At 45.3% G+C, this 24,357-nt stretch overlaps 1 protein-coding gene across 4 annotated transcripts in view; it reads right to left on the bottom strand.

Annotated features, from left to right (window-relative positions):
- The window catches only part of VPS53 (VPS53 subunit of GARP complex), a 177,307-nt gene that overhangs the window by 109,635 nt on the left and 43,315 nt on the right, over positions 1-24,357 (bottom strand). For all 4 annotated transcript variants that reach the window (XM_070061170.1, XM_070061172.1, XM_070061171.1 and 1 more), the window contains 2 exons: positions 3,592-3,678; positions 268-383 (listed from right to left, as the gene is read on the bottom strand). In XM_070061170.1, the coding sequence (XP_069917271.1) occupies positions 268-383; positions 3,592-3,594 (119 nt within the window). In that variant the 5' untranslated portion in view covers positions 3,595-3,678. The remainder of the gene's footprint in view (positions 1-267; positions 384-3,591; positions 3,679-24,357) is intronic.

Raw genomic sequence — 24,357 nt, 5'->3', positions numbered from 1 at the left:
GCCTGCCTTAACAAACACAGTCGTAAATGTGAATGGTCCATGTTCCTAGAGTATTCTCACGTGCATTATGGGTCTCCTTTCAGGCGTTAAGTTTTGAGCACCAGAGGGCACAAGGCAAAGTGATGACAGAACACTTCAGGCCAATTTGCACAGGGTGGGCCAGGATGGTGAGACTCTCCTGGCTGAGAAGGGAAGAAACCTGTAAGCCCGTTTTCTGTAGGTCATGGGATTCCTGTGGGCCCAGCAGAGGAAGTCGACATGGCTTACTCGAGGGAGTCGACACCACCCGCCAGCATGTGCAAGTGGTTCAGCGTGGTGATTGAGGTGGTCAGGTGGCGTTTGGCATGATCTAACTGCTTGATATCACGGGTGATTTCTTTAACCTAAATATTAAAAGACCACAGGGGAGAAAGGAAGAAGGTTAAGAAGAATGTAAATCCTTCTGCAATTAGCTCCATGAGAAAACAATGCAAATGAAGCCAGGACAAAACCTCTGGGTTGGCCCCAGGAGAAAATGCAAATATCCTTACAATATGAAATTCCAGTAATCCCCAACCAGTCCACTTAATTTCACTTGGCATTTATTCACACTTTGTTCTGGGTTACAAACCCTTCAGCTGTAGGAATAAAATCAGCTTTATTTTTCACCATGAATCGAACAATCCAAAGAGCAAGGCAGGACTAAGCATTCAGGGTGCGGGAGCAGCCCAGCCCATCTCCCGTGCAGGAAAGTAGGCCCTGCTGCTGCAATGCCTGGGTTCTGTGTAACACAGACAGTACTAGTCAGCTAACCCAAGGCAGAGGGTCATCATTTATGGATCCTGGGTTTATTGCCCAGGTCTGCAGCAAAGAAAAGAAGTTCTCTCAAACCAAAAGGCAACTAAAATGTGACCCCTGTCACATAAGCTTAACATGTAAGTTCCTGAGAGGACAGTCACAGTCTTTGGAAAAACAGAGAGCAATCAGGCAATAAAAATTCTGACTGTGGACCCAGCAGGTCTGCAGCTGGGAACACAAGTATATTTCAGTTGTTAGAAAAGTGTATTTGACAGTGATGCTGGGAAGAATTCTCCAACTTCACTAACATCCAGGTGCAATCTTCCACTCAGCTGAGTCCATGAGGATCAAGAAACTCTCTTTATGGCGATCTGATTTCCCAGGTTCTGTGATACTTAGAGGGAAGAGTGCCCTGGACACCAGGAATAGATATTCTAGTCACTGGATACACACATCCGTTAAACTGAAAAACCTGGAAATGAGTTGACATCATGGGATCTCATACGGTCATCACCTTGGCTGAACTCACACAGTAAAGATTAGGACCTACAAGCCTGCAAGGTTAACCAGGGTCTCAGCAGGGACCTCCCCATCAAGCCTGCATTCCCTCTAGAACCCTAAGGCCATTAATCTACCTCCAATTACATTAAGAAGGAGAGGGAGGCAGAGGGACAGGGAGGGAGAAACGGTGAAGACCCACGGAAACTCTACTGAATAACGAAGCTTGAGGCCAAAAAGATCAGGAGTTGTAGAATAAATTATTTGTATGAGTCTGGCCCTATAATCTGATCACCCACTTCTAACATTTAAAATCATCATCTTATTTCCTACACAGAATCCCTGTACCTCTTTTCTAGGTTCCTCAGTTTCAGCATTAATATCAGGTCTGTGACCACTGTGTTCAAAGTCACAGTCACCTACGATTTGTCACTTTCCCTGCAGCTTACTCATCCTGAAATCCTGAGTATTCTACCTTGGCCTCATGTTGAGAGTCCATTCCTGCCCCTTTCCTCCTTGTTCAGGCCCTCACTGCTCTGCACTGGAGCTTTTCAGTCCTAATATCTCCCATCACTCCCTACGCCATAGCCTACGCTTCTCTACACAGTCTGTACTGCTGGTCATTCCCTAAACAAAACCTTTGCTGGCTGGGCAGGCAAGGAGCGCTCAAGTCAAATGTATATGACACCATTCTGCAAACCAAGTAAGAATACTGTTAACCTCAGGGCTGGCACTGTGGCACAGTGGGCTAAGCCTCTGCCTGCAGCACTGGCATTCCATATGGGCTCTGCTTTGTGTCCCGACTGCTCCTCTTCCCATCCAGCTCTCTGCTATAGCCTGGGAAAGCAGTGGAAGATGGCCCAAGTGCTTGGACCCCTGCACCCACAAAGGAGACCGGGAAGAAGCTCCTGGCTCCTGGCTTCAGATCGTCCTAACTGTGGCCATTGCAACCACTGAGGGAGTGAACCAGCAGATGGAAGACCTCTCTCTGTCTTTCTCTCTCTCTAACTCTACCTCTCAAATAAATAAAATCTTAAAAAATAATAATAAATTAACCTCAACTGTGAACGATGGCAGCCAAAAAGGCACAGAATATGCTGTGGCTGGGTTTGGAGTCAGAAAGATCTAGGACTGAATTCCAGCTCTACCACTCACAATCCATGCCCTTGGACAAGTTTCTCAGCCTCACCAGGCTCAGTGTCCTCATCTGTAGAACGGGCAATCATAAAGATAATGACAACAAAATCTAGTTCATAAGGTTGTCATGGGAGCTAATTCAGATCACTTGGACAAGGAACTGGCTTAGTGCTGGGCACACTGCAAAAGCTCAGCAAACATGGTTTCCCTTCATTGCTACCTCTTCTTCCCTTTGGCAAAGCACTGTCCAGGAAAGCAAACTGCTTTAAAACGCGAAGTGCAGTAACTTTACAAGAAGCTCAGTCACACTGTCACTGTACCCCTTTGGCTGGAAGAGGGCACACACACCACAGCTGTAAAACTGGAATCATAAGGATGGCGATAAGTAAGAGACCTGAGTACAATAAACTCTAGCAAAAGATGCACTTGACTCCTGGTGACCATGCTTCAGCGGCCCTGAATGGTATAGAGGGGAGTGCCCCCTTGGGGAAGGACCGCAGATCCAAATCCCCAGCGTGACGTCCAGTGCCCTTCACATGGTGAATTTTCACAACACTGTGGGGTAGGTGCTGTTGTTCTTGTCTTACAGTTGAGGAAACTGGAATTTGGGGGTCTTATGTGACCTACGATTTCAACCCAGGAGCCTCCCACGAAGGAGGAGTGGGTGAACGCTGAATTTGTAGTCAGCAGAGTGCCCCTGTAAGTACACCATTGGGGATCCTGAATTTGTAGAGTGAGAACTTCATCAAAACCACATGTGTGTGTTTCCTGGGTGGAATACATCCCACATCCCAGATGCAGGCCCAGTTTCACAGTGCTACCAAGTTACCAATCACATACCTTAATTGAGAAAATGTGTGATATAAACAAAACCAAGAGAAAGGAATCCAAAATGACCATGAAACTATTTTGGGGGAAGGAAAAAGACCAGCTTTCCTTTCTAAAAGAGGGCTGTAGATGTAGGGCAGCAGGGATGGTGAGTCACTGCTGTCTAGCAGCTCTGCATGAACTGATCTGGAATGGGCTCACAGGGGCTCGGTTTAGAATGTGGGTGAAAGAAGTTGACAGGAAGTGGGAGGAAAAAGCCTATTACTTAGCATGACTGAAGGAGAAGTTAACTTCCTCTTTTGTTTTTTTTTTTTTTAAAAAGGGGGGGGTTACAAAGAAACCTTAACTTACCATTTGCTCTGATTTTTCTGCCTTGTCTTTGATGTCTTTGATTTTGCCAAAGAGCTGCTGAATAGCCTTCTGGGCCTCTTCAAGTGCCTAGAGTAAGAGAAGTAAGTGAAACACAAGCAGCAGTGCAAGCCAGCTCCCGTCACTACAATACAGTCAATTCCAGCCTCCACAGAAAATTACCACAAAGCTCTCTTGATTCACTGTGCCTCCACCAACTATTTTACTACCAAAGTAGTAGAGACCTCCAGAGTCTAGTATTTACGCCGGACTCTTACCGATCAGTATCATACAGTTTTACTTTAACTATTTGTTTACCTTTTTATTTGAAAGGCAGAATGACAGAGATAGAGAAAGATCTTTCATCTGCTGGTTCACTTCTCAAATGCTTGCAACAGCCAGGGCTGGGCCAGGCTGAAACCAGGAGCCAGAAACTTCATTTGGGTCTCCCACATGGGTGGCAGGGGCCCAGGGACATTAGCAGGGAGCTGGAATGGAAGTGGAGCAGCTGCAACTCAAACCAGCACTCTGGTATAGGCTATCAGTGTTGTAAGCAGCAGCTTAATCTGCTATATCACAAGGCCAGGCCCCATAAAGTTTTAATTTAAAAATTGAACTAATTCCCTCCACCTCACTGATTACTACATGTTGGTGATGACAATAAACAGGACATGCACAATTGTGTGTCTGCACAAGTCTATAGGAGACAGAGATGGGCTCTATGTTGGGAACAGGGGAAGCTCTGGATTAGCCTATTGAGCCACGGCGCCGGCCAGAACATGTGTTCTTCAGTGTCCAGCGGCTGAAGACTCCCTATAACTGACTGCTGCTCTGAGTGCCACCCACACCAGTCAGCATTTCACTAACCCCTGCACTCTGTCAATCATTCAGCAGGGCCTTCCTGAACACCTCCCATATATCTTGTATTACTCTAAGCACTGAGAATCCAATGGTAGACAAGATAGCTCCTGGTCACTCTCCCTGTCCTCATGGAACTTACTCTGAGAAGTGGAAGGAGGAGATATTGGAAAAGAAACTAAAGAAAAAAAGAAGAAAATGTCTGAGTGTGTTAGGTACAGAGAAGGAACTGAGCAGAGTGACAAGAATGTGGAAAACAATGGTCAGAGGGTCTCCTGAGACACACTGTATGAACTGGACCCCAGAGGTAGGGAAGACACAGGATTTGTAGATGTAGAGCAGGAGAATTCCAAGTAGACAGAAGAGCAAAAGCAAAGACCCTGAGATCAAAAGACCTTGGTGGTTTGGAGACCAAAAAGAGAGGCAGCAGGTGGTAATGCCATAATCAGAGTAGGAAGTATTCTGGAATATTCAGAGGTAGGCAGGAGCCAGGGCATGGAAGGCCTCAAAGGCCTGGTAAGAAGCATGAGATTCTATGCTAAGTGCAATGAGAAAACATTGCAGGGTCTTAAACAAGGAACTGGAGTATGGTTTATGTGTACAACAGCCCATGCTGGCTGCTATGTGCCAACGGGCTTATACAGAAGAAGGAGTGCAAACACTAGAGAAAGAACTGTTAGGAAGCTGCTGCAGTTGTCTAATGACAGATGGGGAGGTAGCTCTTGGGGATCAGAAACAGTGGGGCAATTTGGGGTTTATACGGAGATGCACCCTTCAGGATTCACTGATGGCCAGGGAAGGCTCGTGGATCACTCCTAGCTTTTGATTTGAAAAGTCAGTGGTGCCAGCACTGTGGAATGGAGGATAAGGCCGCCATCTGCAGTGCCGGAATCCCATGTGGGCACCTGTTCTAGTCCTAGCTGTTCCACTTCCAATTCAGCTCCCTGTTGTGGCCTGGCAAGGCAGTGCAGGATGGCCCAAGTCCTTGGGCCCCTGCACTCATGTGGGAGACCTGGAAAAGGTTCCAGGCTCCTGGCTTCAGATTGGTGCAGCTCTGGCCATTGCAGCCATTTGGGGAGTGGGCCAGCAGATGGGAGATCTCTCTCTCTCTCTCTCTGCCTTTGCCCCTCTGTAACTCTGCCTTTCAAACAAATAAATAAATCTTAAAAAAAAAAAAAAAGGTCAGTGAATGATTCCATTTACGGAGCCAGGAAGACAGGAGAAGGGACAGGTTCAATGGGCAGACATGGTGGTGGTGACCTGGAAATCAACAGTCCATTTTCACGGGCTGGGGCTGTGGAGGCATGGGTTAAGTCACTGCCTGCAACACTGGCATTCCATATGGGTGCCAGTTTGAGATGATGTTTTCTAAACCCATTGGAACTTTCTAAAAACTTTATAAGAAAGCACCATGGAGACCTCTGCAGGCAACTGACCACTAGAAAGGACTGACCTTGGCATGGCTGGCATAGAATTCTGGGATACTGCGTGTGGTATCATGTTATGAAGTGCTAATGGGATGGCAACCACTGTCTTCTAGCCAAATGCCCTAAGAAACAGGAAATTTGGCCAGGAATGCGTACAGGGCCAAGTTCTATCAAGAGATCTAAAGTCTGAAGGAGTCTGTGTGGCACTCCTCAGAGAGGGGGTTCTTAGCCCCTTTTCTCACTTATCACTGATCTGGCTTCTAACCAGGACTGTGCTGAGGGTACCAAGCTTCCCTTCCAGCAAACAAGTAAGACTTGCACACCCTCACATTTCACAGCCTTCAAGAAAGATAAACTGTCTGCCAGATTTTTTTTTTTCAGGCTGGAATACTTTTGCTTGTTATAATCATGTACTAAAGTTGGAGAAATTTAATGTAATTCTTTTTCCAGAGTCAAAAAGGTTCCTCTGAAGTATCCACTCTATCAAGCACATCCATTTTTAACACACACACACACACACACACACTCGTATGTGATCACAAACCTTCTGTAACACAGAGAGAAGAGCATTTTGTATTTGGAAGCATCATAAGACCTACAGAGGGAAACAATCTTATTTTTAAAAAATATTAAAACATTATTACTACATGGTTAATCAGAAAATATGGTGAAAGAAAGATTGTGGTGCTGTCTCTAGACTCTCTTTAAAATAAAATGTGGCTGCTTTTCCATTCCAAGCTATACGTGGATTAAAAACGGAACAAATCTCCCCAAAATGTCTGCTTTCAATCGCCCTGAGTGTCTCCCTCTACCCGGAGTTCCGGAATTGAGCACTGGAGCGTGGCCACAGCCTGCATGGGAGGGTGGCAGTAAGAAGCAGTCACTGGAGTGGCCTTCAGCAGCAACTCAAATTCTGTAACCAGGAGACCACTGAGCTAGCCTAGAAAGCTCGGCAAAACCAAAGGCAGTAGCTGTGTATTTCTGTGCATCACCAACTGTAGCGGTTCCTCTTAATTTTCCTTGCCTCCTGAAGCAGACTCTGAGCAGGCTCACAAAGCCACCCCAGGTCATGTGTGTGGAAGATAAGCAGCAGGGGACCTGGCACAGACTCTGCTGTCTTCTTTCTTTTTTCTCTTTTTGCAGAATTGCTGTCTGCCTCCTGTGTAGATAGAGGGACTCTGATCCAATGGCGGCGCCTTGAGAAGTAGACATCCCCTGTCGTTCTTAAGATGCATGTGATCTTGCAGTTTGCTCTGTGAGAGAGCTATAGTGCCTTCACTCTGTGCGTGTGCAGGCAGCCCTTCAGAGATGTTAAACGGAGATCCCATTTGTGGCTGGTGGAGGAAGGAGGAAAGGCTGTTCGTCTTCAGAACAACTGGTATGGTTTTAGATTGTTCTTTGAAGAAATAAGATGACTGGGAAGAAAACCAGCTTTTCCCACTATTTGGCTACCATTTTTCTTTTCCAATGTTACATTTATCTGCTAGTTCTCTTTTCTTTTATACAGTATGGAAAAGCAACATGTTGTTTAGTTAAAAGCAAGGGATTTTGAATCAGCACACTGGGATTTGACCTTTGGCCTTGCCACTGACTAACATGACCCCTGTCAATCTGCGTAATCTCTAGGAGGCAACCAAAATCAGGTCACCTTTCTCAGAGCTCTTTCTTTTCTTTTTCTTTTTAAGATTTTTATTTATTTGACAGGTAGAGTTACAGACAGTGAGAGAGACAGAGAGACAGAGAGAAAGGTCTTCCTTCCGTTAGTTCGCTCCCCAAATGGCCGCTACGGCCAGCGCTGTGCCAATCCGAAGGCAGGAGCCAAGTGTTTCTTCCTGGTCTCCCATGCGGGTGCAGGGCCCAAGCACTTGGGCCATCCTCCACTGCCTTCCTGGACCACAGCAGAGAGCTAGACCTGAAGAGGAGCAACTGGGATTAGAACTGGTGCCCAAATGGGATGCCAGCGCTGCAGGCGGAGGATTAACCTAGTGCGCCACAGTGCCAGCCCCCTCAGAGCTCTCCTGTTAGGAAGGAACATCGGAGTCAGTAGTATGTATCTTTGGAACTGTGGCCCCAGTGCTCTTCCCTCCTCTTGCACATCTTCTTACTGGATTATTACAGAGTCTGCTGTCCAAAGGGTAGACATGTTCTGGGCTGGGCCAAATCAGAATTATCTTGTAACTTCCCTGAACTAGAACTGGGAAACAGATTTCATCTCATTCTGGTGGTAGGAGCCCCCCGATGTGAGACTGGGTTAAACAGCAGTGAGGTTCCCCCGTGAGGGCAGGAGGCTGGTCTCCAGGTAGAGATGCTGGAGCTGAGACAGAGTTGCTGAGCACTGTTCCAGTCTGCGCCTACAGTAGTTTGACAAACCCAGCTGAGGCATCACTCTAACAATGGCCACACTGTTCAACCTCTCCTTCAAAACAAGACAAAACAGCATCCTTCCTCAAAATCTCCATTTCTGCTTACGGTAGTTTAAGTCAGGATTTTTGTCTTCTGCAACCAAGAGAGTGCTGAGTATATAAAACATCAAACCCATAAAAGGAGCTCTCTATACAGCAACTATGAATATTACTGCCAGATCTCCCAGAGTGCACTGCCTCAGGTGGAGCTATCCTTCTAACAGTCAAAGCTTGCCGACCAATCTTACTGCTTTCTAGGTAAGCTGATGAAGTTCAATATCTGCAGGCACACTCAGAAAAGTGGTTTTCATGTTCAAAATGAAATGCTCTACAGAAAAGTTTAAAAGTTTGGTCCAATCCTTCACTAAAAAGTGAATGCTGGAGCTGGCACTGTGGCACAGCAGGTAAAGCCGCTGCCTGCAGTGCTGGCATCCCATATGGGTGCGGATTAGAGTCCCGGCTGCTCCACTTCTGATCTGGCTCTCTGCTATGGCCTGGGAAAGTAGTAGAAAATGGCCCAAGTCCTTGGACTCCTGCACCTGCGTGGGAGACCTGAAAGAAGCTCTTGGCTCCTGGCTTCGGATTGGCGCAGCTCCGGCCATTATGGCCAATTGGGGAGTGAACCAGCAGATGGAAGACCTTTTTTTCTCTCTGCCTCTCATCTCTCTGTGTAACTGACTTTCAAATAAATAAATCTTTAAAAAAAAAAAAAGGTGAATGCCTACTATGTGTACTCTGCTAGATACTGAAAGAAAAGGATCACTAAACAGGGGACATGTCTTTGAAAGCTTATAAGAAACATAAATAACTGTAAGACAAGAATGATACCAGATGTTTGAATAACGAATCGTTCAGTGTCATTTGGTAAACAAGAGAATTCTCCAGACAGTAGAAACACTGATGAAGGCTACCACATCAGGTAAGTCCCACAAAAAAGCCACTGAAGGTGGACACTTAGTGTTAAGTAGTTTCCATTTACGGAAAGCCCTGCCTTTTGAAACGACTGGCCGCCCTGTCACTACTAAGGGCTGTTGCTATGGAAACAGGGCATCCCGAGCTGAAGCAAAGGAGCCTTAAGAATCCTCCGCAACAGCGACAGTGCATCCTGTTCCCCACACTGATGCCAGACAATAGCAGAGGCTGCAGGACTCTCCCAGCCCCGGATGGCTGCCCACGCACAGCACTGTGCCTCCCTGCATCCTCAAAGACACCAGGCACCTACTGGGTCTGGCAGCCCTGGTCAGAAGCCAGAGGGCACTCAGCAGACGAGAATCATTAGTGTTAATACTAATTCTTTCATAAGAAACCATTCAGAAACCTTGAGGATAAAGGGGCTTTATTTAAAGCACAGACATCTTTCCAAGTGCACAAATCTAAAGAATGTAAGAAGGGAGTAATTCTCACCTTATTTATTAAAATGCTCTGTTCCACATAGGTTACTTTTATTTATGATTTATGCAAACCACATCCACTTAAAATATGAACCAAAGAGCTCATTTTTATTGTTTTTAGGAGACAGGGCTGGGACACAAATTTAGCAGTGTCCAAACAAGACTAAACATTTACATTTTAAAGTTCTGCTTATATCTGTTATCACCCATAACAGAATACGCCAGCCCTGAAATAGCTGGGGGTGGGGGTGCATTCATGCACGGCTTCCTCTGATGAAATGCAACCCTTGAGGAGGTGCACACTGAAAGGAACGACTCCAAATGCCAAAAGAAAAAGAAATGTTTAAGAAAGAGTCTCAACTGCTTTTGCCAAATAAGAGGTACAGAAATTCAATACTTTAGGAAACAGAACATTTCAAGGAACAACTCGTCCAAGTTTAACAAAGGACGACTTCCCACAAACAGCTAAGACTTCCAGTTGCCAAGTTAGAGGCTGCTTAGTTCACCCTCATGCCCTATCTTACTGTGACTTCTAGCTTCAGCCACTTAGTAGTGCTCATCTACATCATGGGTCTTCAGTCAGGGGAAAATGTCCTTCTGTGGTGACTTCTGGATGTCCCTGCAGGGGTTTCTGGAGACACTTCCAGGCACCAAATGCCCTTTGGGCGATGGATCCCTTGGGAGCTCTACGTGGATGACTCTCTCCTCCTATCTCATCTCTTTGGGACCACAGTGGTGCCTATATGTTCAGTTACCCAGGCGTGCACTGTTGTTTTCATTCTTGAGCTCTTTTCTCAGTCCAATTTCTTTATTATGCTAAGGGAGATCCCACTGGTTAATGAGACCATGGTCAATGTCACTGGGTTCCCTTGCAAATCAGTTAACTTTTCAGGTTCTGTAGTGACAAAAAGTAGCTTCCAAATCTGCTTTAAAACTTTTGTCACTGTTTAGAAAAAGAATTTGGGGGGCCATTGTGGCACAGTGGGTTAAGCTACCATCTGCAACACCAGCATCCCATGGGAGTGCTGGTTCAAGGCCAGGCTACTGCACTTCCAATCCAGCTCCCAGCTAATGTGCCTTGGGAAAGCAGGAGAAGATGGCCCAAGTAATTAGGCTTCTGCCATCCACATGGGATGGCGTTCTAGGCTCCTGGCTTCAGCTTGGCCTGGCCCTTGCCATTGTGGCCATTTGGAGAGTGAATCAGCTGATGGAAGATCTCTCTCTCTCTCTCTCTCTGTCTCTTGCTCTTTCTGTAACTCTGCCTTTCAAGTAAAAAAGAAGAATAAGAATAATTCTTTAAAAAAAAAGAATAATAAATTTTGTATGTACAAGGATGTAGCCTATCAGGAATCAAAAAATCTGGATGTGTGATTAACTTACTGAATGTGATTTTAGGCAAGTCACAGAATGCCCAAGAGCCTGCTTCTTCATGTATAAAATGAGGAGACCATCATCTACATGGTCTAATTCACATCTCTGTGAGAATCAAGTAAAGTAATATGTGCAACAATGTTTTGTAGAATGGAAGTGAAACATTTATAATGTAATAAAACATTAGCAATATAGATCAAGGCAAAGGACTCAAAATTTATGTTTTACAAAAGCAACTCATGCAAAGCAATGAGTCTCTGCTTACAATGAATCAGTCAAAAAAATGTACTAGTTTTGTAACAGTACATTCTTAATTCTAGTGATCTGGAACACTTCAGGGCTGACAAGTGGTATCTAAATCTGCACACAAGATGCTAATTTAGTATCAGAAATCTACGAAGATCAGAATCTCCCAGCATTAAGTGAAAATAAAGAATAGATTTCTGACTTAACAGAAGCAGCCCTTGGCCTAGGTTATGATACCGGTCTTATCAGAGGAACAAGAATACACCATCCATCCTTACTATTCCCAGATGGCGGAGAACAAGAGAAGTTCAAGAATGACAAGAAGGCAAGGCTTGGTAATTAGGCCTGAGGTGGTGTAAAGACCCCTCAACTCACTTCTCCTGCTTGTTGAAAGACAGTGTTTTGATCATCAGATTTACTTATCAGTAAGTATATCTCCAGAAGAAATGTCTCCCTTCTAATCAAGGGCTGTTTTAGAGTGGCACTAATGGATTTTGCCTACCTTCTGTATTCTAGGTTATCAAACTTAAGAATATCAAAGGAAGCAGATTGGCAGGGAGGGGGCGGGGTGCGGTCAGGCCAGGCCTGCTGGGCTCTGCAAGCTGCAGGTGAGCCTGCATGCTAACCTGAGCCAGTGGCCCAGAGCCAGCCAGCAGGCGCCCCAGAGGCGGCAGCACAAGCAAGGGACCAGTGCACATGCTTGCTCCAGCTGCTGCCATGGCGACAGTGGCCCTAGTCCCCAGACCGGGCAGCGGCGGCCCAGGGCCTACTTTCAGAGTCTCCCTGGGGCTACAGGCGAGGGCCGGGATGCATGGCCATGAGGGCCCTGTGAGGCGCCAAGGAAAGGGTCACTGTGAAGTGTGACCTCAAGGAGCCATGGAAGCGCCTCACCCTGGAGGAGTGGATCCTGGAGCAGCTCACGCGCCTCTACGACTGCTAGGAAGAGGAGATCCCAGAGCTGGAGATTGATGTGGACGAGCTCCTGAACTTGGAGAGGGATGATACCCAGGCTGCCATGTCAGTGAGCTGCTGGTCGACTGTTACATACCCTTTGAGGTCTTTATTTCTGGACTGCTTGACCAGATCCGGGGCACGCAGAAGCTGAGTGCACCCCAGAAGTAAAGGTCCCTGACCCGGAAGAATGGTGACTCCCACAGGACAATCATTGCCCCTGGCCTCGTAGCAACAGCAATACCGGGGACCTTGTAGCCAGGCCTCCTGCCATGAGCAGGGCTCCCTGTGCCCCTGGCGGAGGGGCTTCTTCCCAACCACTTTGTTTCCCATTTTTAGAGTTCTCTTATTGTTATTCAGTGGATGGGACTTTTTGTGCTTTTATACTGACTTCGCGGTGCAGGCCCTTTAATAAAGCTAGGGTATGCTTCTGGTGCAGAAAAAAAAAAAAATATGGAAGGACACGTGTATATTGAGAGTCCACGATACAATGTGAAAACAGAAATTAGACTTTGTGGCATGTAAGGCAATACCACATGGAGCAAAATCAGTTTCTAATTTTTTAATTTTTAATTTAATTTCTTAATTTTTAATTTTTTTTTTTTTTTGACAGGCAGAGTGGACAGTGAGAGAGAGAGAGAGACAGAGAGAAAGGTCTTCCTTTGCCGTTGGTTCACCCTCCAATGGCCGCCGCGGCCGGCGCACCGCGCTGATCCAATGGCAGGAGCCAGGAGCCAGGTGCTTTTCCTGATCTCCCATGGGGTGCAGGGGCCAAGCACCTGGGCCATCCTCCACTGCACTCCCTGGCCACAGCAGAGGGCTGGCCTGGAAGAGGGGCAACCGGGACAGAATCTGGTGCCCCGACCGGGACTAGAACCCGGTGTGCCGGCGCCGCTAGGCGGAGGATTAGCCTATTGAGCCGCGGCGCCGGCCAAAATCAGTTTCTGGTATATTCAAGACTTTAATCTAGATAACTACAGAACACCAAACTGAAACACACTGAAAAAGTACTATCTCTGGTTTGACAAAATTAATCTCCTTCTCAGAGTCCAAATTAGAGCAGAGGAAATTTTCAGCTACATTACAGATTCCTGAAAATATAGATTTAAAACTGGAAATGCTGACAGAACAACCACAGCACTGAGTCTGGGCTATTCCAAATACTGCACCTCCACAAATGAAGGTGGGAAGAGGGAGAGGAGGTCAAGTTCTCACACACAGAGTTTCGGCTTCCTATCCATTGTTCAGACACATCTGAATGACTTCTTGTATGAAGGACCTGAAACCCAGAAAGCCCTGCTCTGTCAGCAGTAACACTGCCATTTTTCTAATGCACACCCACACACCCAGGATGGAATCTTCCTTACAAAATCTCTAACTACAAGCAGCCAAAAGCAAGAGGAGTTGGGGAAGAGCCAGAGCAGCTACCGTAGTCATGAATGGCATTTTCCTCTTTGGAGGCAGAAATTTTAGTCTACACTTGTGACTGCTTAAATTTAATGAGGAAACAGGTAGATGGCAAAAGTTATACTTAACTTTCCTTTCTTGGTTCCCAGAGAGTGCCAACTTTTGTGGCAATGCCTCAGAAGAATAATAAACCTCAGTGTTCCTTTTTGGCGTGCTATTTTCCTAAAACTATTTTCAATAATCATGTTACAGACAAGTGGGACTTGTGTTTCTAAGTTCAGGAAGGAAACAGTACAACTGGTGGACTTGCTAACTAAATAAAAGAAAAAAAGGGGTGCCGGATTCTGTCCTGGTTGCCCCTCTTCCAGGCCAGCTCTCTGCTGTGGCCAGGGAGTGCAGTGGAGGATGGCTCAAGTACTTGGGCCCTGCACCCGCATGGGAGACCAGGAGAAGCACCTGGCTCCTGCCTTCGGATCAGCGCAGCGCGCCAGCCATGGCGGCCATTGGAGGGTGAACCAATGGCAAAAAGGAAGACCTTTCTCTCTGTCTCTCTCTCTCTCACTGTCCACGCTGCCTGTCAAAAAAAAAAAAAAAAACAAAAAAACAAAAAAACAAAAAAACCAGGGTGGTTTTATTCTTATTAGGGGAGAGTATCTCTATTATAAGATACTGAATACAAAAGCTTAAAATGCTAGAGCTAGGGGCTGGCGCTGTGACACAGTGGGTTAAAGCCATGGCCTGAAGTGCCGGCAACCCATATGGATGCCAGTTCTAGCCCTGGCCGCTCTACTTTCAATCCAGTATTCCGGCTAATGTGCCTGGGAAAGCAGCAAAGGATAGTCTAGGTCCTTGGGCCCCTGCACCCACGTAGGAGACCCAGAATCTCCTGGCTCCTGGCTTCGGATGGGCTCAACTCCAGCTGTTGCAGCCATTTGGGGAGTGAACCAGCAGATGGAAGACCTCTCTTTCTATCTCTACCTCTTTTTGTAACTCTTTCAAATAAATAAAATAAATCTTAAAAAAAAAAAAAAAAAAAGGATGCTAGAGCTAATCTGAAACCCATAGTCTGGATTAAATGAAGACAAAAACAGGAAGTATGCTTGTATTAATGTATTCTGTGTCTAATGGAAAAAAATCTATTAAAGTTCAGAATATGGAAAAAAGTGTCCCAAGAAATTAAATTCTGAAATGATTAAAAATTGCCACATCATCCAGCAATTCCACTCCCCAGGTATTCACTGAAAGGCATTGAGAGCAGCGACTTAAACAGATACGTACATGCCAATGTACACTGCAGAACTGTTTACAATAGCCAAAAAGTGCAAACAACCCAAGAGTCCATGAACAAATGGATGTATAAACAAAATGTAGTATTTTCTATGCAATGAAATACTATTCAGCCATAAAGAGGAATGAAGTTCTGACACATGCTACAACATGAATGAATCTGAAGACATTCTATGTGAAAATGTCAGCTACTAAAGGTCAATGTTGTTGGACTCCACTTACAAGAAGGACCTAGAATAGGCAATTTCATAAAGAGAAAAAGTAAATTAAAGGCTACAGAAAGCTAGCGAGGTAGAAGGAGGACTTATTGCTTGGTGACTTCAGAATTCCTATCTGAGATGACAAGTAAGTTTTGGAATAGAAGCATTGATGGTTGTTAAGTGCCGCTGGACACTTAAAATGGTTAAAATCATAAATTGTATGTTATATATATATATACACATATATATAAATTATATATATATATATATAATTTATTTTATTTGAAAGTCAGAGTTACAGAGAAGCAGAGGCAGAGAGAGAGAGGTCTTCCATCAATGGTTTACTCCCCAGATGGTTGCAACTGGCAGAACTGTGCCAATCCAAAGCCAAGAGCCAAGAGCTTCCTCAGGGTCTCCCACAGGAGTCCAAGGACTTGGGTCATCCTCTACTGCCTTCCCAGGCCAGAGCAGAGAGCTGGATCAAAAGTGGAGCACCAGGGACTCAAACTGGTGCCCATACAGTAAAACAGCACTATAATCAGCGGCTTTACCTACAGCCACAGCTTTACCTAAGCCACAGCACCAGCCCCTTTATATATTTTTAAGATTAATAATGCCAGCACCCCAAGTTCTAGTCGCAGTTGGGGCACCAGATTCTGTCCTGGTTGCTCCTCTTTTAGTCCAGCTCTCTGCTGTGGCCCAGGAAGGCAGTGGAGGATGGCCCAAGTTCTTGGGCCCTGCACTCGCATGGGAAACCAGGAGGAACACCTGGCTCCTGGCTTTGGATCGGCGCAGCACTCCGGCCGTAGCGGCCATTTAGGGGGGTGAACCAACGGACAAATGGAAGACACCTTTCTCTCTGTCTCTGTCTAACTCTGCTTGTCAAAAAAAAAAAAAAAAAAAAAAAAGATTAATAATGTGATCTATCAAAAACCATTGAATAGTATACTTTAAACACATGTATTGTATGTGAACTAGAGTTTAAAAAAGCTGTTAAAAATGTAGCAATATAACCTATGTGAGAGACCTAGATGGAGTTCCAGGCTCCCAGATTTAGTCTGGCCCAGGTTTGACCATTGCAGCCATTTGGGGAATAACCAATGAATGGAACACCTCTCTCTCTGCTACCCTGCCTTTCAAACAAATAAATCAATAAATCTTTTTAAAAATATATAGCAATAGGGGCCAGCACCATGGCGTAGCATGTAAAGCTGCTGTCTGCAGTGCTGGCATCCCATATGGGTGCCGGTTCAAGTCCTGACTGTTCCCCTTCCGATCCAGCTCTTGGACATTACAGTATGAGTTTATGTGGTTATTTTTACAGACACATGCCATTGTTGGAAATTAAAACTAAGAATTTTTAGAAAATCGGGGTGGGTGTTGTGGTACAGTGGGTAAGCCATTACTCGGAATGCCCAAATCCCATTTCAGAGTGCTAAGTTCAAGTCCTGGCTTTACTTTCCACCCAGCTTTCTGTTAATGCACAGCACAGGAGGCAGCAAGTGATGGCTCTAATACTTGGGTCCCTGCCACTCACCTGGGAAACTCAAATGGAGTTTTAAAAAATCACCTTTCCGGGCTGGCACTGTGGCATAAGTGAGTGAAACTGTCGCCTGCAGTGCCGACATCCCATATGGGAACCGGTTTGAGTCCCAGCTTCTCCACTTCCAATCCAGCTCTCTGCTGTGGCCTGGGAAAGCAGTAGAGGATGGCCCAAGCCCTTGGGCCCCTGCACTCATGTGGGAGACCTGGAGGAGGCTCCTGGCTCCAGATCAGTGCAGCTCCGGCCTTTGCGGCCAACTGGGGAGAGAACCAGTGGATGGATGACCTCTCTTTCTCTGCCTCTGCCTCTCCTTCTCTTTGTGTGCAACTCTGACTTTCAAATAAATAAACAAATCTTTCAAAAAAATCACCTTTCTTGGGGCCAGCGCCATGGCATAGCAGGTAAAGCTGCCACCTGCAGTGCTGGCATCCCATATGAGCACCGGTTCAAGTCCTGGTTGCTCTACTTCTGATTGAGCTTTCTGCTATGGCCTGGGAAAGCAGTGGGAGATGGCCCAAGTCCCTGGGCCCCTGTACCCACATGGAAGACCCAGAGGAAGCTCCTGGTTTCAGATTGGCTCAGCTCTGGCTGTTACAGCCAATTGCGGAGTGAACTAGCGGATGGAAGACTTCTCTCCTTCTGCCACTCCTTCTCTCTCTGCATAACTCTGACTTTCAAATAAATAAATCTCTTTATTTAAAAAAAAAATCACCTTTCTTTAATTGATCAAAGTTGAAGACAATCAAGCATCCTGAAGTTCAAGAATGGTCATGCTCCCCCAAGAAAGAGAGGCCACCGGACTGTCTCACATGTGGCAGAACACAGGAGGAAGATGGGGATGCCACACTGCAGACACGAATGAATCAACTACAATTTTTAGCAAATACTAAAGGCCACATGTAGGTTAGTACGATAGTATATAACCCTTCTTGGAATGATATGCACAGGGCAGTTTGTATCTGCTCTTAGGCTCCTTCTCAGGACCTCTACTGATACTCACAAGAAAAATTGGAGCATTCTCTCCTCTTATACACAAAATACTTGAAAATCAATTAAAATCATAAGACTCTACTGCTAGAAACAGAGAGAGGGAGAGAGAGAGAGCCCATTGTCAAGAGACAAAGGAGAAGAATCATATATCTGAACTAACAGGGTGTAGAGGAGGAGATTAAAAAATAATGATGAGGGGCCAGTATTGTTCATAGCAGATTAAGCCACCACCTGCCATGCCAGCATCCCCTATGGGAGAGTTCCATCTGCTCCACCTCCAATCCAGCTCCTTACTAATATGCCTGGGAAAGCAGCAACAGATGGCCTTGGCTTCAGTCTGGCCCAGATCAGGTTATTATGGCCATGTGGGGAGTGAACCAGCAGATGAAGATCTCTCTCTCCCTCTCTGCATAACTCTGCCAATTAAATAAAATAAATAAATCTTTTTTAAAAATGAATAAAGCATTACAAACAATCTAAAGGAAAAGGTGTTCAATGCATGTGAACAGATGGGGAATTACAGCAGAGGGCTAGAAATTACAAGAGTCAAATAGAAATGTTAGAAAAAGAACATGGTGTCAGAGCTGAGGAGTTCCTTCAGCTGACTCATCACATTTTACACAGCAAAAAAAAGAATTTGTCAATATAAAGTAAACTCAAACACAAAGAAGGGGAAAAAGAGAGAATCCCACAGCTACAGGATAGTTTGAAATGGTCCAATACAATGGAATTGTAGGTGCAGGAGAGAGAACAGAACAGAAATAATGTGGTTGAGAAATAAGGAAAATAAATAACAAAAGACATTAAACCACAGGTCAAAAAATACAGAGACTCCAAGCAGGGAAACTTGAAAAATAGAAGAAGCCATCAGACACTAGCTCCATCTTAGTGAAACTACTGAAAACAAGATGAAACATAAGGAAAATCTTGTTATCTATCTTTGTTTCTCAAATGAAAGAATGAACCTGAAAAATTAAAAACAATAGGATTAAATTAAAAAGATCTTTTTAAAAATTACTCTTGGCCAACGTGGTGGTACAGTAGGTTAATCCTCCGCCTGTGGTGCCAGCACCCCATATGGGTGCTGGTTCTAGTCCCAGCTGTTCCTCTTCCAATCCAGCTCTCTGCTGCTGGGACAGCAGTAGAGATGGCCCAAGTCCTTGGACCCCTGCACCTGTGTGGGAGACTGGGAGAAAGCACCTGGCTCCTGGCTTCGGATCAGCACAGCTCCGCCATTGTAGCCATTTGGGGAGTGAACCAACGGAAGGTAGACCTTTCTCTCCGTCTCTCCCTCTCACTGTCTGTAACTCTACCTCTCAAATAAATAAATAAAATCTTAAAAAAAAAATACTCTTAATTAAAGTTAAAAATCAAGGGATGGGGGTTTTAATGGCACAGCAGGTTAAGTTGCCACTTGGGACTCCTGCATCCCATATTAGAATGTATAGGATCAAGTACCACTTCTACCTCCACCTCTGCTTTTTTTTTTTTTTAACCTTAAGATTTACTTACTTATTTGAGAGGTAGAGTTATAGACAGAGAGAGAGAGAGAGACAGAGGAAGATATCCTCAATTCGCTGGTTCACTCTCCAAATGGCTACAACAACCGGGACTGAGCCAGGCTGAAGCCAGGAGACAGGAGCTTCTTCCAGGTCTTCCACATGGGTACAGAGGCCTAAGCACTTTGGCCATCCTCCATTGCTTTCCCAGGCATATTAGCAGGGAGCTGGATCAGGAGTGGAGCAGCTGGGACTTGAATCAGTGCCCATATGGGATTTTGGTGCTTCAGGCCACAGCTTTAACCTACTGGGCCACAAAGCCAGCTCCACCACCTCCGCTTCTGATCCAGCTTCCTGCCAGTGTGCATGAGAGGCAGCACGGGATGGCTCAAATACTTGAGTCCCTAACACACATGTAGGAGACCCAGATGGAGCTCCTGGCTCCTAGCTTTGGCCTGGCCTAGGCCTGGCTGTTACAGACACTTAGGTAATGAATCAGTGGATGAAAGCTTTTTTTCTCTGTTTCTAACTCTGTCTCTCTCTGTCACTCTGCCTTTCCGATAAATAAAAATGAATAAACAAACATTTTTTAAAAGTTAATTGTCTTGCCGGCGCCGCGGCTCACTAGGCTAATCCTCCGCCTGCGGCGCCGGCACACCGGGTTCTAGTCCCGGTCGGGGCACCGGATTCTGTCCCGGTTGCCCCTCTTCCAGGCCAGCTCTCTGCTATGGCCCGGGAGTGCAGTGGAGGATGGCCCAAGTGCTTGGGCCCTGCACCCCATGGGAGACCAGGAGAAGCACCTGGCTCCTGCCATCGGATCAGCGCGGTGCACCGGCCGCAGTGCCATTGGAGGGCGAACCAACGGCAAAGGAAGACCTTTCTCTCTGTCTCTCTCTCTCACTGTCCACTCTGCCTGTCAAAAAAAGAAAAAAAAAAAAGTTAATTGTCTTTAGTAAAAATAGTTAACTATGTATTACAGGATTTATAACATGTAAAGCAAGACAATATTATATACATACACATAGTACATGCTATAATACTTACTGAAACAAAGGATAGGAGGAAAACAGCATTACCTATAATCTCAAATTCCAAAATTGGCACAAACCAAAGATTCTGTCCTTGTGTCGAGGATGCACCTTCCTGCCTCTGGAATGATGCTGCACCTGCACTGCACCCTGGCAAATGGCTACCACAGGTTAGATACCAGCACCTCTGATGCAACAGCAGGTATTCTGGACCACGAGTGGGCTGTACTACAATGTCCGTTCTCTGAGAACAGCACACCAAGGGCAGTAAGGAGGCTCTAATACACAAACCAGAGCAAGTAAACCTAGAGCTGCTGTAACACAGAGCAGTAGCGATGGACAGGAGTGGCAGTGATGGAAAAGCCACAGGAACCCGACAAATGCCTGGATGTACAGAATCAGGAACACTAATATTCCAACAGGTTAGATCACAATCAGTAGCAGCAACATCACTGCTATTTGCTAAAAAGCAGTGAGCTTGATAATGTGCTGGGTATTTTCAAATGGCTTACCTCTAATCTCTACCACCCTGAGCTAGGTATTACTATCTCCGCATCACAGAAGGAGAACCTGGGGTTTGGAAAAGTAGCTTGTTCAAGGTCACATAGATAGACAACAAACTTTAAATTCAAAGCTCGGGGCCGGCACTGTGGCACAGTAGGTTAATCCTCCGCCTGTGGTGCCAGCATCCCATATGGGTGCTGGTTCTAGTCCCGGCTGTTCCTCTTCCAATCCAGCTCTCTTCTGTGGCCTGGGAAAGCAGTAGAAGATGGCCCAAGCCCTTGGGCCCCTGCACCCACGTGGGAGATCGGGAAGAAGCTCCTGGCTCCTGGCTTTGGATTGGCGCAGCTCCGACCGTTGCAGTCACTGGGGAGTAAACCAGTGGACGGAAGACCTTTCTCTCTGTTTCTCCCTCTCACTGTCTGTAACTACCTCTCAAATAAATAAATAAATAAAATCTTATAAAAAAATCCAAAGCTCAAGTTTTGGGGTCTGTGTTGTGGCATAGCAGGTAAAGTTGCCACCTGCAACAATGGCACCCCATATGAGCTGGATTTGAGCTCTGGCTTTTCCATTTTCAGTCCAGCTCCCTATTAATGGCCTGGCAAAAGCAGCAGAAGATGGTCCAAGTGTTTGGGCCCCTACCACCCATGTGGGAGACCCAGATAAAGCTCCTGGTCCCTGGCTTTGGCTACTTGGGGAATGAACCAGAGGATAGAAGATCACACACTCTCTCTCTGCTTCTCACTCTCTCTGTAACTCTCAAATAAATAAACACACTTAAAAAAAAAAAAGCTCATTTTTGTTTTCACTTGACCAGGCTGCTATCCAATGTTACATTAGTGACAATGTCCAATTACTCCCATCCCTAGAGAATTCAAATAAAATGCTCAGTCCTTTATTGTACACAGAGGAGTTAAAATAGCTGCTGGACTCCTTATCTAAAAATGGGGAATTTTAGATGAAACTGAGAAAAATTTGGAATCACACCACAAATATGTCACTCTGTCAAAAAGATACTATCAAAGTTCCTATGCAATAAACAGAATGAAGCATGGCAGACAGACTAAGCCCAGTCATACTGCACTGAGAAACAATGGACATTCAGGAGACCTTGCCTCAACCACGGTCAGTAGTGCTCTCAAAGCAGGCAAAACTGAACATTCACTTGGATTCAATTCCTCAAGTAAAGGAAAGCCAACCTTGACCTCTGCACCAGAGGAAAGACAGCCTGACTGGGGAATGATGGAGAGCCCAAACAAAACTTGGGAAACGGAGCCCTAGCAGGGGATGTATTGGCTGTACTCCTGGGTCCTGTCCAGACTTTAACAATTTCTTAAGTTTAGTGTTGTCTGTGGCATTCTGAAAATCTTAAAAAAAATTAAAAAATAAAAAATGTCCATCTATTTTCACTATTAATGGGAAAAATTAAGGCTCTACTTGAAAAAGCCCAGTTATTTTAGATTTAATATGTTTTAGTAAGAGGAAACAAGTGGCAATTACCATTTTTTCCTAAACTATTTAAGGTCCTTTTAATAGTAATTTATTTTCTTCAACTTTTACCAGTCAGTGGATTTCATTTCCTTCCAAGAAAAGAGAAAGGATAAATTCAAAATGATACAAACCCTCCTGCTAGAGAAATGACAACGACAAATTCATATTCTCACAAAATGAAGATCAATGCTATGTCATGAAGTCTTCACCAGCTTCCTGGTTTAGAGTCTTGGAGAGCCCAATTATTTCTGTTCTAAAGCTTCAAATAGGTGGCATGCTAATTTTGAGTGAAAACTAGGAAGTCGAACATGCTTTGCTGATTTGGTTAGTATTTTTTATGATATTTCCATGCACAGTAAAGAAGACAAGTACTGGCTGGCGCTGCAGCTCAATAGGCTAATCCTCCGCCTGCGGCGGCGGCACACCGGGTTCTAGTCCCAGTTGGGGCGCCAGATTCTGTCCTGGTCACCCCTCTACCAGGCCAGCTCTCTGCTATGGCCCGGGAGTGCAGTGGAGGATGGCCCAAGTCCTTGGGCCCTGCACCCCATGGGAGACCAGGAGAAGCACCTGGCTCCTGGCTTCGGATGAGTGTGATGCGCCAGCTGCGGTGCGCCGGCCATGGTGGCCATTGGAGGGTGAACCAATGGCAAAAGGAAGACCTTTCTCTCTGTCTTTCTCTCTCTCCCTGTCCTCTCTGCCTGTCAAAAAAAAAAAAAAAAAAAAAAAAGGCAAGTACTTTTGGCTTCCTTTTTTGGGGGAAATCAAGACATGGAGAGGTGAAGAAATATGACCCTGGATGACAGCTGGGGTCAAGGGTTTTCTGGATCTGGCACTTTGTACCAAAAAGAGGATGAGAAGAACAGGAAGCCTCCAATGACCTGACACACAGCTGCAAATCCACTGCACTCTGATTTTCCATCGACAACTTGAATGAAGACAGAGAAGACAAGTCTGACAAATCTGCCTCTGACAAAATGATGAGGGCATCAAGATTCTGAAAGGTCTCAACAGGCTGAAACAATCACATAAAGCTAGCAAGATGAAATTAAGGTTGAGACACATAAAGTCTGGCATGTAATTTCAAAGAATCTCTTGCACAAATAGAGGAGGAGAAAGTTTAAATGAAGTTCATATGAAAAAAGACCTGAGGCAGTAGAGCAAACTGTTGGCCCACAGATGTGTTTTGTTTGGCCTTTGCAGTGTTTGTGAAAAATACAAAGCCAACAGTTAAAAACTGGGAGAGTCACACAAAAATCTGGATTTCTGGATTCTCTTGAAAAACTGATAGATCTGTCAACTCCAGGTCTGCATTCAAACATGACAATAACTGGTGAAACCCGATTTGTGGCTGTCCTCTTTAGAGAACACTCTCTCTCAATGGATGCCTATGGATGCATATCAGGGTACTTAAGATACCTGCTTACTTCCTTAACTCTGGGGGCATCTGTTTGCAGCTCTGGACTTGGGGATTTTTTCAGGTGATTGCCAACTCAGTAGAAGCCAATGATGTGACACGGCTCACAAAAATTTCACCAAATCCAAGGTGATGGAAGAACAATGTCTTAAACAGAGGTCCTTAACTTTTGCAGTCTCAGACTCCTTACAGAATCTAGAAAAATCAGGAGTCTTTTTTTCCAGAAATGTGTATCCATATAAAAATCTACAATTAATTTCAGGGAGGCTCAGTAAACCCCTGGTTCCCAAGTTTATGACTCCAGTCCATACCAAAGAGGTAAACAGTTCAGCACGGTGTGCACACAAAGATATCTACTGGGAACCACATTTCAGAGGGATGCTGACAAACTGCTGACCAGACAAGGCAACCAAAATGACAAAAGGGTCTGGAAACTACATCAGAAAGGTGAAGAAACTTAGAATGGTCAGCCTGGAAGAAAACACTTAGAAAGGAACATAATGCTCATTTTAAATTTCAGAAGCTGTAATAAGGAAAAGGGATTAGGCTTACACTGTCCACTTGGCAGAAGTAAAATCAGTCAGAAATTACAATGAGGTCAAAGTTACTATTTCAGTAAGTCTAAGGAAGAAGTTTCTTCCTATCACAGTTATACAAAACTCGATCAGTTTGTCCCGCGGACCAATCAAGTAGTGAGAATGAAAGGTCAGAGATGTTACACAAAGGATTCCTGAACTGGGTGGAAGGCTGTATTACACTT

The sequence above is a fragment of the Oryctolagus cuniculus genome, chromosome 17 (assembly GCF_964237555.1).
Source record: "Oryctolagus cuniculus chromosome 17, mOryCun1.1, whole genome shotgun sequence".
NCBI lineage: Eukaryota > Metazoa > Chordata > Mammalia > Lagomorpha > Leporidae > Oryctolagus > Oryctolagus cuniculus.
The sequence above is the reverse complement of the archived record's forward strand: the minus strand, read 5'-3'. Positions and strand labels throughout refer to the sequence as shown.